The sequence below is a fragment of the Pelophylax lessonae genome (genome assembly GCF_965119305.1).
Source record: "Pelophylax lessonae genome assembly, chromosome: 7".
In the NCBI taxonomy this organism is placed as follows: Eukaryota; Metazoa; Chordata; class Amphibia; order Anura; family Ranidae; genus Pelophylax; species Pelophylax lessonae.
Window position 1 is genome coordinate 2,891,109 of NC_138774.1, and position 19,586 is coordinate 2,910,694.

A 19,586-nucleotide genomic window follows, 5' to 3' on the forward strand; every position below is an offset into this window, starting at 1 on the left:
TCAACATTGAGAAGACTGATGGGGCGCCAGTTCTCGGTTATTGAGGGGTCTTTACCTTTTGACAGAAGAATCAAAGCGGATTGCCTCATGGAGGGAGGGAGAGAACCCTCATCTAAACAGCTGTTATAAACCTCCGCTAAAAAGGGAGCCAGAATGGACTTAAAACACTTGTAAAATTCAGCTGTCAATCCATCTGGCCCAGGCGATTTTTTGGTAGCCAGCTTCTCTATAGCACGAACTACCTCATCCGCTGAAATTGGTTCTGTCAAATCCACCAAGGCAATGTACCATTTCCCAATCCTGGAGTAGAATCCAGAAAGCTTTTTATCCTGTCCTGACTAAGGTCCTTTTTTCTCAGAAGGTCTGCGTAATATGACCTGAAGATCCCTGATCTGGACTTCACCAGGGAACCCGTCCTATCCCTCAGACCTATGACCGTCTTAACTTAAGACTCACTTCCTCAGGGGAGAAGCGGAAGGTGTTCATGTTATATGTTACATGACATGTAGCCTAATCTGAAATATCTTAATGTGAGAGCAGAAACATTCCCATGAACTACAAGGGAGGGAGGGAGACCCAGGCCGATCGGTATCAATAAGGTACTCAATAATATGAATAATATAAATAATATATTATGATTTTTTTTCATTATTATTAATTATCATTAATAATGATAATAATAATATGAATGAAATTAATAACCTTAATAATGAATTAATGGAAATCATATTATATATTATATACTACATATATATATATATATATAATGAATAAATAATTATAATATAAATTATAATTATAATAATAATTATAATTATAATATTAAAGATTAAATAATAACATTAATTAATTAATTAGGTAATCAATAATACTTTTAATGATGAATACAATTTATAATATATTATTATAATATTCATCAGTAATGATGATAATAATAATAATCTAATAATAAATAAATACAATTCATATTATATACTAATATATATATATATATATAGATATAGATACAGTATATCTATATAGATATATATATATATATATATATATATATATACACACACACACACATATATATATATGATAAAATTAATAATAATAATTATATTAGCAAATATATAATAATAACATTAATAATTCATATAATAAGTTAATTGCAAGTACACAGGTCCAGCAAAGGTACGTCTTGCACAAGGCTTGTTGTCTTTATGCCAAAAGTTTGAGATCCAGCAAGATGCAAACAAAAAATTAAAAGAAGATGCTTAAAAAAAAAAAAAATATATATATATATAAATATAAATATATATATATATATATATATATATAAGGGTCTCCTGTGGCCACCGGATGTTATAAGAAGCCATATTTTTGGTATGTGTGTCTGGTGTGATCTCAGCCACAACCCCCCAAAGCAGACTTCTGTCTATTACTTTGAAAATCTCCTTTTCCTGGTCATCTTTCTCTTAGTACATATCAGAAGTTGAGATGCCGGCTTAGTGAGGGTGCATATACTGATGGTAAAGGGGGTGCTCAGATGGGGGGGGGGGGGTGAGAAATGTGAAATGTTGGTACTCACATGGTAGAGGGGTACGGTGTTGCTGTCCGCCATCGAGAAGGTCATGGCGTCTTGCTGGGCCGGGTCCAGCCGCCCGCTGGAGGTTAACATGGAAGGGCTGATGGGGTAACTGGGACTGCCCGGGTTCTTGCTTTTTTTCCGGGACCTCCGGCCCGTGTCCTTCTTGTTGTCTTTCTGGGTCAGCGGTTCCTCTTGGATCACCAGGATCTTATCATCGCTCAGATATCGCAGGAGCGAATTCTCAGAGTCAGTGGAAGGAAAAAAGAAAGAAGAGAAGTATAAATCCTCTGCACACCGACTGCACCGCGCCACCCAACACAAGACAACTGACACTTCCGTCACCTTCCCTCTACCCACAGACAGCTAAGAGACTGAGAACTAAGAGACTGAGAACTAAGAGACTGAGAACTAAGAGACTGAGACCTAAGAGACTGAGACCTAAGAGACTGAGAACTAAGAGACTGAGAACTAAGAGCCTGAGAACTAAGTGACTGAGAGCTAAGAGACTGGGAGCTAAGTGACTGAGACCTAAGAGACTGAGAACTAAGAGACTGAGAACTAAGAGACTGAGAACTAAGAGACTGAGAACTAAGAGACTGAGAACTTAGAGCCTGAGAGCTAAGAGACTGAGAGCTAAGAGACTGAGAACTAAGTGACTGAGAGCTAAGAGACTGGGAGCTAAGTGACTGAGAGCTAAGAGACTGAAAGAAAAGTGACTGAGAATTAAGTGACTGAGAGCTAAGAGACTGAGACCTAAGAGACTGAGAACTAAGAGACTGAGAACTAAGAGACTGAGAACTAAGAGACTGAGAACTTAGAGCCTGAGAGCTAAGAGACTGAGAGCTAAGAGACTGAGAACTAAGTGACTGAGAGCTAAGAGACTGGGAGCTAAGTGACTGAGAGCTAAGAGACTGAAAGAAAAGTGACTGAGAATTAAGTGACTGAGAGCTAAGAGACTGAGACCTAAGAGACTGAGAACTAAGAGACTGAGACCTAAGAGACTGAGAGCTAAGAGACTGAGACCTAAGAGACTGAGAGCTAAGAGACTGGGAGCTAAGTGACTGAGAGCTAAAAGACTGAGACCTAAGAGACTGAGAGCTAAGAGACTGAGAGCTAAGAGACTGAGAACTAAGAGACTGAGAACTAAGAGACTGAGAGCTAAGAGACTGAGACCTAAGAGACTGAGAACTAAGAGACTGAGAACTAAGAGACTGAGAACTAAGAGACTGAGAGCTAAGAGACTGAGAGCTAAGAGACTGAGAACTAAGAGACTGAGAGCTAAGAGACTGAGACCTAAGAGACTGAGAACTAAGAGACTGAGAACTAAGAGACAGAGCTAAGAGACTGAGAGCTAAGAGACTGAGAACTAAGAGACTGAGAACTAAGAGACTGAGAACTAAGACTGAGAGCTAAGAGACTGAGAACTAAGAGACTGAGAACTAAGAGACTGAGACCTAAGAGACTGAGAGCTAAGAGACTGAGACCTAAGAGACTGAGAGCTAAGAGACTGAGAGCTAAGAGACTGAGAACTAAGAGACTGAGAGCTAAGAGACTGAGAACTAAGAGACAGAGCTAAGAGACTGAGAGCTAAGAGACTGAGAACTAAGAGACTGAGAACTAAGAGACTGAGAACTAAGAGACTGAGAGCTAAGAGACTGAGAACTAAGAGACTGAGAACTAAGAGACTGAGAACTAAGAGACTGAGACCTAAGAGACTGAGAACTAAGAGACTGAGAACTAAGAGACTGAGACCGAAGAGACTGAGAACTAAGAGACTGAGACCTAAGAGACTGAGAGCTAAGAGACTGAGACCTAAGAGACTGAGAACTAAGAGACTGAGAACTAAGAGACTGAGAGCTAAGAAACTGAGAGCTAAGAGACTGAGACCTAAGACCTAAGAGACTGAGAGCTAAGAGACTGAGAACTAAGAGACTGAGACCTAAGAGACTGAGAACTAAGAGACTGAGACCTAAGAGACTGAGACCTAAGAGACTGAGACCTAAGAGATTGAGAACTAAGAGACTGAGACCTAAGAGACTGAGACCTAAGAGACTGAGACCTAAGAGACTGAGAACTAAGTGACCAAGAACTACAGCACATCCAGAAAGTATTCACAGCGCTTCACTTCTTCCACATTTTGTTATTACAGCCTTATTCCAAAATGGAATAAATTCATTATTTTCCTCAAAATTCTACAAATAATTCCCCATAATGACAACGTGAGAGAAGTTTGTTTGAAATATTTGCAAATCTATTAAAAATAAAAAAGGAAAAAATCCCATGTACATAAGTATTCACCCCCTTTGCCATGACACTCAGAATTGAGCTCAGGTGCCTCCTGTCTCCACTGATCATCCTTGAGATGTTTCTACAACTTGATTGGAGTCCACCTGTGGTAAATTCAGTTGATTGGACATGATTTGGAAAGGCACACACCTGTCTATAGAAGGTCCCACAGGTAACAGTGCATGTCAGAGCACAAACCAAGCCATGAAGTCCAAGGAATTGTCTGTAGACCTCAGAGACAGGATTGTATGGAGGCACAGATCGGGGGAAGGGCACAGAAACATTTCTGCAGCATTGAAGGTCCCAAATGAGCACAGTGGCCTCCATCATCTGTAAATGGAAGAAGTTTGGAACCACCAGGACTCTTCCTAGAGCGGCCGCCCGGCCAAACTGAGCGATCGGGGGAGGGGGGCTTTAGTCAGGGAGGTGACCAAGAACCCAACGGTCACTCTGACAGAGCTCCAGCATTTCTCTGTGGAGAGAGGAGAACCTTCCAGAAGAACAACCATCTCTGCAGCACTCCACCAATCAGGCCTGTATGGGTGTGGCCAGATGGAAGCCACTCCTTAGTAAAAGTCACATGACAGCCCGCCTGGAGTTTGCCAAAAGGCACCTGAAGGACTCTCAGACCATGAGAAACAAAATTCTCTGCTCTGATGAAACAAAGATTGAACTCTTTGGCCTGAATAGCAAGCGTCATGTCTGGAGGAAACCAGGCACCGCCCATCACCTGGCCAATACCATCCCTACTGTGAAGCATGGTGGAGGCAGCATCATGGTGTGGGGATGTTTTTCAGTGGCAGGAACTGGGAGACTAGACAGGATGGAGGGAAAGATGAAAGCAGCAATGTACAGAGACATCCTTGATGAAAACCTTCTCCAGAGCGCTCTGGACCTCAGACTGGGGTGAAGGTTCATCAACAGGACAACGACCCTAAGCACACAGCCAAGATAACAAAGGAGTGGCTACGGGACAACTCTGTGAATGTCCTTGAGTGGCCCAGCCAGAGGCCAGACTTGAACCCGATTGAACATCTCTGGAGAGATCTGAAAATGGCTGTGCACCGACCCTCCCCCATCCAACCTGATGGAGCTTGAGAGGTCCTGCAAAGAAGAATGAGAGAAACTGCCCAAAAATAGGAGTGCCAAGCTTGTAGCATCATACTCAGAAATAATGGAGGCTGTAATTGGTGCCAAAGGAGCTTCACCAAAGTATTGAGCAAAGGGTGTGAATACTTATGCACATGGGATTTAATTTTTTATTTTTAATACATTTCTAAAGATTTCAAACAAACTTCTTTCACGTTGTCATTATGGGGGATTGTTTGTAGAATTTTGAGGAAAATAATGAATTTAATCCATTTTGGAATAAGGCTGTAACATAACAAAATGTGGAAGAAGTGAAGCGCTGTGAATATTTCCGGATGCCCTGTAAGTGACCGAGAGAAAAGAGACCCAGCTATGGCTGGCCATACACAATGCAAATTTAGAACGATCCGTTGATCGATAAAAGAAAGTGGCGCTCGCGTACAATATGCGAGAGTCCCATCAATGTGATTCCAAAATCGTACTTCCAAACACTATTTTTTGTGCCAGGATGGGAAATGATGCAATGTTGTTTTGACCTTTTAACCACACCTCTACTGGACACACCCCCAACCACACCTCTACTGGACACACCCCAACCACACCTCTACTGGACACACCCCCAACCACACCTCTACTGGACACACCCCCAAACACACCTCTACTGGACAGACCCCCAACCACACCTCTACTGGACACACCCCAACCACACCTCTACTGGACACACCCCCAACCACACCTCTACTGGACACACCCCAACCACACCTCTTCTGGACACACCCCCAACTGTACTGTGTTTTGTTAGGTGAAATCATAAAACTCCCCTCATTAATAATATGAAATTTGGCCAATTTTCGCAAAAAAAACCCCAACATGTTGGATCAGTCAATTGTGGTTGTTGTATGAAAATCGCGTGTCGCGCATACCACACTAATGTTACGAAAAACGATTGATTTTACGTTCGATTTGGATTTCCATTCGAAATTCACATCATGTATAGCCATCTACTTTATATCTCTGTAACACAAGTGATGCAATGTATACAAAGTAACAAAAGAAACCTACAATAGTAACAATTATTTACATATAAATATACTTTATATGAATGAATCAATTAACCAGCTGCAACTGACATGTAAATCAAGGAAACTATAATAGTTACACTGTGGGGGTTTATTTACTAAAGCGAGAGATGGGAAAATCAGCTTCTAACCTCAGCTTGTTTAACCCCTTTAGCTCTGGAAGATTTACCCCCTTAAGCCCTGGAGGATTTGGCTGCTCAAAGACCAGGCCCTATTTTGCGATTCGGCACTGCGTGACTTTAATGGACAATTGCGCGGTTGTGCGACTCTGTATCCAAATGAAATTGATGTCATTTTTTTCCCCCACAAACAGAGATTTCTTTTGGTGGTATTTCATCACCTGTGCGATTTTTATTTTTTGCGCTATAAAAAAACTAGTAACTTTTAACTAGTAATGGCGGTGATCTGCGATTTTTTTTGCGGGACTACGACATTGCGGCGGACAGATCGGACCCGTACTCATTTATGCTGAGCACTGTATATTGGGGTGTACACATTTATACTGAGTGCTGTATTTTGGGGTGTACTCATTTATACTGAGCGCTGTATATTGGGGTGTACTCATTTATACTGAGCGCTGTATATTGGGGTGTACTCATTTATGCTGAGTGCTGTATATTGGGGTGTACTCATTTATACTGAGTGCTGTATATTGGGGTGTACCCATTTTTACCGAGTGCTGAATATTGGGGTGTACTCATTTATACTGAGTGCCGTATTTTGGGGTGTACTCATTTATACTGAGCGCTGTATATTGGGGTGTACTCATTTATACCAAGCGCTGTATAATGGGGTGTACTCATTTATACCGAGCGCTGTATATTGGGGTGTACTCATTTATACTGAGCGCTGTATATTGGGTTGTACTCATTTATGCTGAGTGCTGTATATTGGGGTGTACTCATTTATACTGAGCGCTGTATATTGGGGTGTACTCATTTATACTGAGTGCTGTATATTGGGGTGTACTCATTTATGTTGAACGCCGTATATTGGGGTGTACTAATTTATGTTGAGCGCTGTATATTGGGGTATAATCATTTATGCTGAGCGCTGTAAATGTTTGACTCTGCAGAGTTTATGAAGATAATCCCCGGTGATCCTGCCATGGAGGTCCTGGTTCAGGCACTTCCTGTTACAGGGTGACAACCCTCTGTCCCTGTCTCCCTGCTGTGCTTCATGCGTTGTCACCATGTCACACAGCCTTTCTAATGGAAACTACAAGTGCCCATTGTTCCACTGTTGTCACCATCATGACACCCACACCCTGGGAAATGCCAAGCAGCCATCACTGGGGGTTTCATGTAACCAGGAAGTGGCTGTAAAGAGGCTGCAGGTGGATCAGCAGCTCTAAGCAGGAACAAAGGATGGAAAATAAAAGGATTTTATGAAGAGAAAGGAGAATATTGATGAGACGCAGTGCACAGAGCAAACTATTGCTCATTCAGTTGGGGTTTGTTGGCCAGAACTGAGCTCTTTGGGTCGGTACCAGAAGTAATGTGATCTGTATGGAATGTTCTGCTGGGCGTACATTCCATGGACACCGCTGTCTCCAGACCTCCCACACAGCAAGGAACAAAGAATGTCTGCAGATGAAGGAAGGAAGGATTGCAGCAAATGCTGCAAAAGTAACAGCACCCCCCCCTCCCCCGCCTTTCATATAATGGGTCTGAAATGTCAGATTCGGATAATAAAAATGCAGAATGCCCACTGGGACCCTTGTACACCATGCTGGGGCACCACAAGTCTCAGCATGGGGGGTTCTCTATAGCTTGGAACATAATAACCTCCTGCCTTCACGAGGCACTACACGTCCCAGCATGCCATGCCAGGGGTGAATCATGCTCTGTGCTGTAGATGCAGCTTATAGAAATGTGATAGAATACAGACTAAGAGAGCAACTGAAACAGGAAGGGGGGGAGGGACAGGAAGTGGCAGGTGTCACATAAACACATTAAACAATAAAATGCCCGGCAACGTTTTCACCATCGCTAGAACCCTACAAATATATATATATAGATGGTAATATATGTAGTATATATAATATGCATTGAATTTATTAATTATTCCTCAATAGACACAGAGGATCGAAGTCCACTTTGTGCATCAAATGCCTTTGCAAACCCAGATATTACTGCGAAAAAGCAGCAGTGACATCATCACCATGCTGTACATAGCCTGTGCAGAGCAGAGCTGTGGGAGGAGCTTAGACTGCTCCACCCACAACAGAAAACTACAGGAGGGGTGGAGATGGGACCATTCACCCTGCACAAGGAGAGAGAAAGAGAGAGCAGAGCTGTGGGAGGAGCTTAGAATTCTCCACCCACAACAGAAAACTACAGGAGGGGCGGAGACGAGACCATTCACCCTGCACAAGGAGAGCGAGAGAGCAGAGCTGTGGGAGGAGCTTAGAATGTTCCACCCACAACAGAAAACCACAGGAGGGGCGGAGACGAGACCATTCACTCTGCACAAGGAGAGAGAGAGAGCAGAGCTGTGGGAGGAGCTTAGAATGTTCCACCCACAACAGAAAACTACAGGAGGGGCGGAGACAAGACCATTTACCCTGCACAAGGAGAGCGAGAGAGCAGAGTTGTGGGAGGAGCTTAAAATGCTGCACCACAACAGAAACTTACAGAAGGGGCGGAGATGAGACCATTCACCCTGCACAAGGAGAGAGAGCGGGAGCAGAGCTGTGGGAGGAGCTTAGAATGCCCCACCCACTACAGAAAACTACAGATGGGGCGAAGATGAGACCATTCACCCTGCAAAAGGAGAGAGAGAAAGAGAGAGCAGAGTTGTGGGAGGAGCTTATAATGCTCCACCCACTACAGAAAACTACAGATGGGGTGGAGACGAGACCATTTACCCTGCACAAGGAGAGAGAAAGAGAGAGCAGAGTTGTGGGAGGAGCTTAGAATGCTCCACCCAGAACAGAAAACTACAGATGGGGCGGAGATGAGACCATTTACCCTGCACAAAGAGAGCAGAGTTGTGGGAGGAGCTTAGAATGCTCCACCCACAACAGAAAACTACAGATGGGGCGGAGACGAGACCATTTACCCTGCACAAAGAGAGCGAGAGAGCAGAGTTGTGGGAGGAGCTTAGAATGCTCCACCCACAACAGAAACTTACAGAAGGGGCGGAGACGAGACCATTCACCCTGCACAAGGAGAGAGAGCGGGAGCAGAGCTGTGGGAGGAGCTTAGAATGCCCCACCCACTACAGAAAACTACAGATGCGGCATAGATGAGACAATTCACCCTGCAAAAGGAGAGAGAGAAAGAGAGAGCAGAGCTGTGGGAGGAGCTTATAATGCTCCACCCACTACAGAAAACTACAGATGGGGTGGAGACGAGACCATTTACCCTGCACAAGGAGAGAGAAAGAGAGAGCAGAGTTGTGGGAGGAGCTTAGAATGTTCCACCCACAAAAGAAAACTACAAGAGGGACGGAGATGAGACCATTCACCCTGCACAAAGAGAGAAGAAACAGCTGTGGGAGGAGCTTAGAATGCTCCACCCACAAGAGAAAACTAAAGGATGGGTGGAGACGAGACCATTTACCTTGCACAAAGAGGAGCTCAGATTGCTCCACCCACTACAGAAAACTACAGGATGAGCGGAGACTAGACCATTTACCCTTCACAAGGAGAGAGAGCAGATCTGTTGGGAGAAGCTTAGGATTCTCCACCCACAACAGCAAACAGGAGGGGTGGAGACATAACCAGTCACCCTGCACAAGGAGAGAGAGAGCAGAGCTGTGGGAGGGGCCCACCAGGCTCCACCCACTATAGGCTTTCTGCAGAAAACTACAGGAGGGGGCGGAGACAAGACCAGTCCTCCTGCACAAGGAGAGAGAACAGCAGTGAGAGGTCTTTATTACAGGAAGTCTCAAACTGGGTAACTGCACAGATCTGGAAGACGTACACAAATCCCAGACTCCGATGGGCTCTTGTGGATGTAAGAGGGGGAATCTTTATAAAATATTTGTAAAATCCACAAAGTAGCCGGTCCGGAAAAGTTTGGAGACCCCTGATCTATAGGAGTACATGGAGGGACCTGTACAGAGGGAAAGGAGAAGTTCAGAGGAGGAAGTGGGGGGAATTCTCCCCAATGGGGACACAGACAGCAATAAAGATTTCCTCCACTTGTTCCCCATTTGAAATGTTGCCCAATGACCGCATGAACCGTTAGCAAACCATAGAAGCGTCTGGTGAATGGCCCAGAGAGGTCAGAATACTACTCTGAGACAACCAAAAAAGATCCCGCCTCTGCTAAATGGCATTGACTCCAAACTATCCAGACACCCTCAAATAGGGAATCAATCCACCACAGCTGACGGAACCCCTAGACACCTCTGAAGGAGCCCCTAGACACCTCTGACGGAACCCCTAGACACCTCTGACGGAACCCTTAGACACCTCTGAAGGAACCCCTAGACACCTCTGAAGGAACCCCTAGACACCTCTGAAGGAACCCATAGACACCTCTGAAGGAACCCTTAGACACCTCTGAAGGAACCCATAGACACCTCTGAAGGAACCCCTAGACACCTCTGAAGGAACCCTTAGACACCTCTGAAGAAACCCTTAGACACCTCTGAAGGAACCCATAGACACCTCTGAAGGAACCCCTAGACACCTCTGAAGGAACCCTTAGACACCTCTGAAGGAACCCTTAGACACCTCTGAAGGAACCCATAGACACCTCTGAAGGAACCCCTAGACACCTCTGAAGGAACCCCTAGACACCTCTGAAGGAACCCATAGACACCTCTGAAGGAACCCTTAGACACCTCTGAAGGAAGCCCCTAAACACCTCTGAAGGAACCCATAGACACCTCTGAAGGAACCCCTAGACACCTCTGAAGGAACCCTTAGACACCTCTGAAGGAACCCATAGACACCTCTGAAGGAACCCATAGACACCTCTGAAGGAACCCCTAGACACCTCTGAAGGAACCCTTAGACACCTCTGAAGGAACCCTTAGACACCTCTGAAGGAACCCATAGACACCTCTGAAGGAACCCCTAGACACCTCTGAAGGAACCCCTAGACACCTCTGAAGGAACCCTTAGACACCTCTGAAGGAACCCCTAGACACCTCTGAAGGAACCCCTAGACACCTCTGAAGGAACCCTTAGACACCTCTGAAGGAACCCATAGACACCTCTGAAGGAACCCCTAGACACCTCTGAAGGAACCCCTAGACACCTCTGAAGGAGCCCCTAGACACCTCTGAAGGAACCCCTAGACACTGTCACGAACCGGCAGGACTGGTAGTGGATCCTCTGGACCAGAGAGGCGATGGCGCCGGTTGTACTAGAGGACCGGTTCTAAGCAGTTGCTGGTCTTCTCCAGAGCCCGCCGCAAAGCGGGATGGATTTGCTGCGGCGGTAACTACCAGGTTGTGTCCCCTAGTAACAACTCGACCTCTCTGGCAGCTGATATGGCATGGTACACAGGGAGTAGGCAAGAGCGTAGTCGGACGTAGCAGAGGTCAGGGCAGGCGGCAAAGGTTCAAAGGCGAGTAGTCGGTAGCAACGGGTTCGGCAACAGGCAAGGCAAACTAACACAATAGGGAACGCTTTCTCAGAGGCACAAAGATCCGGCAGGAAGCTGTGGGAGGAGAAGGTATTTATGGGCAGTGCACAGGTGAAACCTAATTAAGTCAGCACTACCTCTCACAAACCTTAACCCTTAACCACTTTGGGCCAGGCACCAATCACTGGTGCACTGGCCCTTTGAATCTAAGAGTCCCGGCGCGCGCGCCCTAGAGAGCGGGGACGCACACGCCGAGACGCTGGAGTGCTTCCTGGGGGCATACGCTGTGAGCGCTCCGAGGCCAGCATGGGGCCCGGAGCGCTCAGCGTAACAGTACCCCCCCTTTGGTCTCCCTCTCTTTTTGGTACCGAAGAATTTGAGGATGAGGCTGCGGTCCAGGATGTTCTCCTCCGGCTCCCATGACCTCTCCTCAGGACCGCAGCCCTCCCAGTCGACCAAAAAAAATCTTTTCCCCCGGGAGATCTTAGTCACCAAGATCTCCTTGACAGAGAATATATCGGAGGTACTGGCAACAGGCGTGGGAGAAAAACGGTTAAAGACAGCAGGTTTAAGAGGGGAGACATGGAAGGAGTTATGGATTCGGAGGGAGGGAGGAAGATGGAGCTGATAAGAAACTTGATTGATACGACTCTTGATTTTATAGGGTCCCAAGAAACGAGAGCCCAACTTGTAACTTGGGACCCTAAATCGGATGTACCTAGAGGAGAGCCACACCTTGTCAACCGGGCGAAATTCCGGAGGAGATCTGCGTCTCTTGTCAGCTTGAACCTTCATACGGGCGGAAGCCTTGAGGAGAGCAGTGTGGGTTTCTCGCCAGATGGAGGAAAAGTCCTGTACAAGACTGTCAACGGCCGGTACAGAAGAAGGAGTGGGAGACTGCGGCAGAGGTGGAAGAGGATGACGGCCAAAAACTACAAAGAAAGGAGACTTGTTAGAAGCAGAGGATTGTTTGTAGTTGTAGGAGAACTTCGCCCAGGGAAGTAGATCAGCCCAGTCGTCATGGCGTGAGGATACAAAGTGACGCAGATAGACACCCAAAATTTGGTTCACCCGTTCTACTTGGCCGTTAGACTGAGGATGGTACGAAGAAGAAAAGTCCAATTTGATCCCGAGCTGAGCACATAGAGCCCTCCAGAATTTGGAGACGAATTGTACCCCACGATCCGAGACAATATGTTTGGGAAGGCCATGGAGACGGAAGATGTGTGGCCAACATGGGTGCAGAGGGTAGACCGGGCAGGGGTACAAAGTGAGCCATCTTGGAGAAGCAATCCACCACAACCCAAATAACGGACTAGCCATGGGAGGAGGGAAGATCTGTAATAAAGTCCATAGCGATGTGAGACCAGGGAACTTCAGGAACAGGTAGAGGCAAGAGGAGGCCCGCTGGTTTCTGGCGAGGCGATTTATCCTGGGCGCAAATCAAACAGGCCTGGACGAAGTCCGAGACATCTTTCTCCAGAGAAGGCCAACAGTACCTTTGGGAGATTAGTTGGAGAGATTTTAGCACCCCTGGATGACCGGCAAAAGGGGAGGCGTGGCCCCACTTGAGAATTCGCAACCGCTGACGTGGAGGTACGTAGGATTTGCCAGGAGGAAGAAGGCGCAGGTCCACGGAAGCGACTGTAATAAGGCGTTCTGGAGGGATAATATATTGAGGTGTTAACTCATCGCCCACCACATCAGAGGAGCGAGACAGAGCATCTGCCCTAATGTTCTTACAAGCCGGACGGAAATGGATCTCAAAATTAAAGCGGGCGAAGAACAGAGACCAACGGGCCTGACGGGATTTAATCTCTGAGCAGACTGGAGATAAGCCAGGTTCTTGTGGTCCGTGAAGATGTACACAGGATGTGTGGCGCCCTCGAGTAAATGTCTCCATTCCTCCAGTGCCAATTTAATAGCCAGCAGTTCCCTGTCCCCAATGGAGTAATTTCTCTCTGCGGGAGAGAATGTCTTTGAAAAGAAGCCACAAGTTGAAGTCCTGCCCCTGGAAGACTTCTGGGTGAGGACAGCTCCGGCTCCCACCGAGGAGGCATCCACTTCAAGAGAGAAAGGCTTGGTGGAATCTGGTCTAGAGAGAACGGGTGCAGAGGCAAAGGCGGATTTCAGGGACTGGAAGGCTTCCTCGGCTTGGGAAGGCCAGGATTTGGGGTTAGCTCCTTTTCTTGTGAGAGCCACGATAGGAGCTACCAGAGTGGAATAGTGAGGGATGAATTGCCTGTAATAATTAGCAAAGCCCAGAAATCTTTGTATGGCTCGGAGACCAGAGGGGCGTGACCAATCCAGAACCGCCGAGAGCTTGGCTGGGTCCATTTGAAGTCCTTGGGCTGAGATAATGTATCCCAGGAAAGGCAGGGAGGTCCGTGTAAAAAAAATACATTTTTCAAGTTTAGCGTACAGGCTATTCCTCCTAAGACGAGTAAGGACTTGTCGCACATGGGCCCGGTGTTGGTCCAAATTGGAGGAGAAGATGAGGATATCATCCAGGTATACGACCACGCAGGTGTAAAGTAAGTCCCTGAAAATATCATTGACGAATTCCTGGAAGACAGCAGGTGCGTTGCATAGGCCGAAGGGCATCACCAAATACTCAAAATGGCCGTCCCTTGTGTTAAAGATGGTCTTCCATTCGTCTCCCTCATGGATACGGATCAGATTATAGGCCCCTCGAAGGTCCAATTTAGTGAAGATCTTTGCCCCTCTGAGACGATCAAATAGCTCAGAGATTAGAGGCAGAGGGTAACGGTTCTTGATGGTAATTTTATTAAGACCTCTGTAGTCAATGCAGGGGCGGAGGGAGCCGTCTTTTTTTGTCACGAAGAAAAAAATGGCCCCAGCAGGAGAAGAAGATTTTCTTATGAATCCTCTCTGTAGGTTCTCACGTATATAGTCGGACATGGCAAGAGTCTCAGGAGGTGAGAGAGGATAAATTCTGCCCCGAGGTGGAGTAGAACCGGGTATCAGGTCGATTCGGCAATCGTAGGGTCGGTGGGGAGGAAGAACCTCAGCTTGTTTCTTGCAGAAGACACCCGCAAAGGAATGGTAAGGCTTGGGCAGCCCAGGAGGCGGAGAAACTTGCGGGTCCTGTTTGACCAGAGCAGGCTTGAAACAGCGGTCAGAACAGGAGGAACCCCAATGCAGGATCTCACTGGTGGACCAATTCAGGACAGGACTATGACGTTGAAGCCACGGCAGACCCAGGAGGAGTTCGGAGGAACAGAAGGGAAGGACAAAGAACTCTAAAGTCTCGGTATGAAATATTCCGATGTCCATCTGCAGAGGCTGGGTACGGAACTGCACGGTGGCAGAGAGTCTCTCACCATTAACAGTAGAGATGAAAAACGGCTTGGGTAGACGGATTACTGGAATACGGTACTTGTCAACCAAGGAGGCGTGAATGAAGTTGCCAGCTGAACCGGAATCCAAGAAGGCGGTTGCGGAGAAAGAGGGCTTGGAAGAGATGATCAACTGCCTGGGTATGATGAGACTTGGAGAGGAGGAATCCACACCTAGCAACGCCTCTCCCACGTTAACTAGGTGCGAGCGTTTCCCGACCGCGGTGGACGGAGAGGACAATCTCGAAGGAAGTGCTCGGTACTGGCACAGTACAGACACAGGTTCTCGTCTCTGCGGCGGGTTCCTTCTTGCGGAGTCAGGCGTGACCGATCCACCTGCATGGCCTCCACGGAGGGGGGCCCAGTAGCGGGTTGAGGTGGACGCAGAAAAATGGGAGCCAGACGAGGGTAGCGTCTAGGACGAGCTTTTTCCTTTTCAAGGAGGAGTTCCTCTTGTCTTTCGCCGAAACGCTTGTCTATCCTAGTGGCCAGCAAGATGAGGTCACTAAGAGTGGAAGGAAGCTCACGTGCAGCCAGGACGTCCTTTATCTCGCTGTTAAGCCCCTTCTTGAAGGTGGCGCAAAGGGCTTCATTGTTCCAGTTCAGCTCAGAGGCCAGGGTGCGGAACTGAATGGCATAGTCACCCACGGAAGAACCACCTTGGGTCAAGTTTAGTAAGGCAGTCTCTGAGGAGGTAACCCGGGCAGGCTCCTCAAAAACATTCCGGAACTCTAGGCAGAAGCTCTGGACAGAAGCGATGGCAGGATCTGCGCGGTCCCATAGTGGTGTAGCCCAGGCCTGGGCCTTCCCGGACAGTAAACTTAGAATAAAGGCTACCTTGGCTCGCTCAGAAGGAAACTGGTCAGACAGTAGCTCGAGGTGGAGAGAGCACTGCGACAGGAACCCACGGCACTGCTTTGGATCTCCGTCATATTTGTCTGATAGGGACAAACGGATTCTGGAACCGGTGGCAACTGCAGGCGGAGGTGATGCCGCAGGTGCAGACGGAGGAGCTGGCTGTTGCTGAGAAGGCAGGAGCTGCTGCAACATAGCGGTCAACTGGGCCAGCTGTTGACCCTGCTGGGCCACAATGGTGGTGAGGTCCGCTAGGCTTGGCAGGGGAACATCAGCGGGATCCATGGCCGGATCTTACTGACACGAACCGGCAGGACTGGTAGTGGATCCTCTGGACCAGAGAGGCGATGGCGCCGGTTGTACTAGAGGACCGGTTCTAAGCAGTTACAGGTCTTCACCAGAGCCCGCCGCAAAGCGGGATGGATTTGCTGCGGCGGTAACTACCAGGTCGTGTCCCCTAGTAACAACTCGACCTCTTTGGCAGCTGATATGGCATGGTACACAGGGAGTAGGCAAGAGCGTAGTCGGACGTAGCAGAGGTCAGGGCAGGCGGCAAAGGTTCAAAGGCGAGTAGTCGGTAGCAACGGGTTCGGCAACAGGCAAGGCAAACTAAAACAATAGGGAACGCTTTCTCAGAGGCACAAGGCACAAAGATCCAGGAGGAAGCTGTGGGAGGAGAAGGTATTTATGGGCAGTGCACAGGTGAAACCTAATTAAGTCAGCACTGCCTCTCACAAACCTTAACCCTTAACCACTTTGGACCAGGCACCAATCACTGGTGCACTGGCCCTTTGAATCTAAGAGTCCCGGCGCGCGCGCGCGCTAGAGAGCGGGGACGCACACGCCGAGACGCTGGAGTGCTGCCTGGGGGGCATACGCTGTGAGCGCTCCGAGGCCAGCAGGGGGCCCGGAGCGCTCAGCGTAACAGACACCTCTGAAGGAACCCCTAGACACCTCTGAAGGAACCCCTAGACACCTCTGAAGGAACCCATAGAAACCTCTGAAGGAACCCATAGACACCTCTGAAGGAACCCCTAGACACCTCTGAAGGAACCCATAGAAACCTCTGAAGGAACCCATAGACACCTCTGAAGGAACCCCCAGGCTTCCAGAACTCTGGTTAAGGATGGTTACCATAGAGTGTAAGCTCAGAAGGTAGTTAGATGGACCCTGACAACATCCCGGGGCTGGATAAGTGACAATCTCCTCCAATCTGATGTGAGACGCGTTTATTTGGCCTCAGACAACCTCAATCTCACATTATGCTGAGAAAAGAATTTTATACGAGTGACTGAGCTGCTAATGGTACAAGTGTGACTTCTAATGGTTTACCACGTCCCACGCTGCACAGCTCCATAATGAAGTCTCTGAATTAAAGGAACACTCCATCTACCGCTCACAATACAGCAGATGATGGCTTTGTTCTCTCTGCAATCTTTTTTATGTGTTTTTGCGACAATGAGGAAGATGAGCTGAAAGGTGTGACTGAATATATAGGCTTTCTGCAGTCTCTAATGATGTCTTTCACCTAAAATACTCCTGACAGACAGAGATCATGTGATCTCGTCAAAGTGATAGAGCGTGGAAGCCGCAAGTTATTGAACAATGTCCAGTATTACATTATGAAACGGGGGGGGGGGGGGGGGGGTTATGGGGAGGGGGGGGGGCAATTATTTAACATTGTAGTTATTCAGAGGTTCAGAGTTCATTAATGAGCTTTGAAAGGCCTGGTCTTCCTACACACTTTGATTGTTGTGTTCTTGCTTAAAATTAACTAAATCCTATACCTTCATAAATGCTTCCGCAATTTATTTATAATCTGCTTTGTATGTCTTCGGTCTCCTGTCCTGCCAGCATAGAGTGGCTTCATACACTAACTAAGCAAATGTATGTGAACCCCCCCAAATCATGAGTTTAGGTATCTCCAGTGAAGAATACTGTAAATATGACATCATACAAAGACATTGTAGACAATTGTGCTTTTCCAACCTTGTGGCAATAGTTTGGTGAAGACCCTTTTCTGTTCCACCATGACCGTGCCCCCCCTGTGCACAAAGCCAGCTCCATAAAGAACTCAGTTGACCAGTTTGGACCAGCTCCAAAAAGACATGGGGTGACCAGTTTGGACCAGCTCCTTATAGACCTCAGTTGACCAGTTTGGACCAGCTTCATAAAGACACGGAGTGACCAGTTTGGACCAGCTCCATAAAGACACGGAGTGACCAGTTTGGACCAGCTCCATAAAGACGTGGGGTGACCAGTTTGGACCAGCTCTATAAAGACATGGGGTGACCAGTTTGGACCAGCTCCATAAACTCATGGGTTTACCAGTTTGGACCAGCTACATAAAGACCTCAGTTTACCAGATTGGACCAGCTCCATAAAGATATGGGGTGACTAGTTTGGACCAGCTTCATAAAGAAATGGGGTTACCAGTCTGGACCAGCTCCAAAAAAAACATGGGGTGACCAGTTTGGATAAGCTTCATAAAGACATGGGGTGACCAGCTCCATAAAGACATGGGTTTACCAGTTTGGATAAGCTTCATAAAGACATGGGGTGACCAGATTTGACCAGCTCCTTAAAGACCCCATTGACTAGTTTGGACCAGCTCCATAAAGACATGGTTGACCAGTTTGGATCAGTTTGGACAAGCTCCATAAAGTCATGAGTTGACCAGTTTGGACCAGCTCCATAAAGTCATGGGTTGACCAGTTTGGACCGGCTCCAAAAAGTCATGGGTTGACCAGTTTGAGCCAGCTCCATGAAGACATGGTGTAACCAGTTTGGTGTGGAGGAACTCAAGTGTCCTGCATGCAGCCCTGACCTTAATCCTTCGGAACACCTTTGGGATGAATAAAAAATTCCTAAAGTGAGCCAGGTCTTCTAATCCAACATCAGTACCTGACCACACAAATGGGCACAAATTTCCACAGACACACTCCAACATCTTGTGGAAAGTCTTTCCAGAAGAGTGGAGGATGTTATAACCACAAAGAGGCCATAGGGGGAGAGAGGCAAACATGGTTTTGTTATTGGATGTCTATCAAGCTCACATGGGCGTGATGGTCAGGTACCCACAAAATGGTGGTCATAAAGTGTATGTGGATTGTGGAATATGTGGAACTGAGACTCAGGATTTGACTCATCAGTGGATCATGATTGAAAAAGATCAAACCAATCATAGGGGACAATGGTTCCAGTGAGACACACAGGGTGCCTCTTAAATGGGGGACCTGAAGTTGGGAAACCAAAGTCCAAAAAGGGTGCCAGACCAAAGAACTGAGAGTCCAAAAACTTTTAATACTAGTATTCATTCAGAAAATCTTAAACATCCAATTTGTTTTGGGGACTCAATTATATCCCTCTTCTTAATGCTACAAAATGGATACAAAATTGGTTCATAAATGTTTGTAAAAACAGAAAATTTACCACAAAAACGTATATGAGCCACAAGGCATGTAACAATTCTGTATCTGTTTTGTAGCCCTGAGCAAGAAGGGGACCAAAAATGAGTCGAATGCTTAATATTATCTTGCTGAACGAACACCAATATTAAAGGTGTTTGGGCCCTCAGTTCACTGGTCCGGTGCCCTTTTTGAATTTTGGTTTCCCAACACCAGGCCCCCCATTTAAGAGGCACCCTTTTTGTGTAGAAGAGCAACCTCACCGAAACCCTTGTGCCTCGTAAGTTCTTTGATCTTCTCCAATCATGATCCACTGATGAATGGGATCCAGTCCCTCAGTTACTCATATTCCATATATACTATATAGCTACCTTTTGGTGGGCACCTGACCA

The 19,586-nt window shown here is 47.0% G+C and overlaps 1 protein-coding gene across 1 annotated transcript in view; it reads right to left on the bottom strand.

Moving 5' to 3' along the window:
• The window catches only part of LOC309559874 (connector enhancer of kinase suppressor of ras 2-like), a 655,275-nt gene that overhangs the window by 143,366 nt on the left and 492,323 nt on the right, over window positions 1-19,586 (bottom strand). The window contains exons 13-15 of the mRNA XM_082263301.1: window positions 3,134-3,572; window positions 1,916-2,896; window positions 1,574-1,871 (exon numbers count right to left, since the gene is read on the bottom strand). Coding sequence (XP_082119427.1) covers window positions 1,574-1,871; window positions 1,916-2,896; window positions 3,134-3,572 — 1,718 coding nt within the window. The remainder of the gene's footprint in view (window positions 1-1,573; window positions 1,872-1,915; window positions 2,897-3,133; window positions 3,573-19,586) is intronic.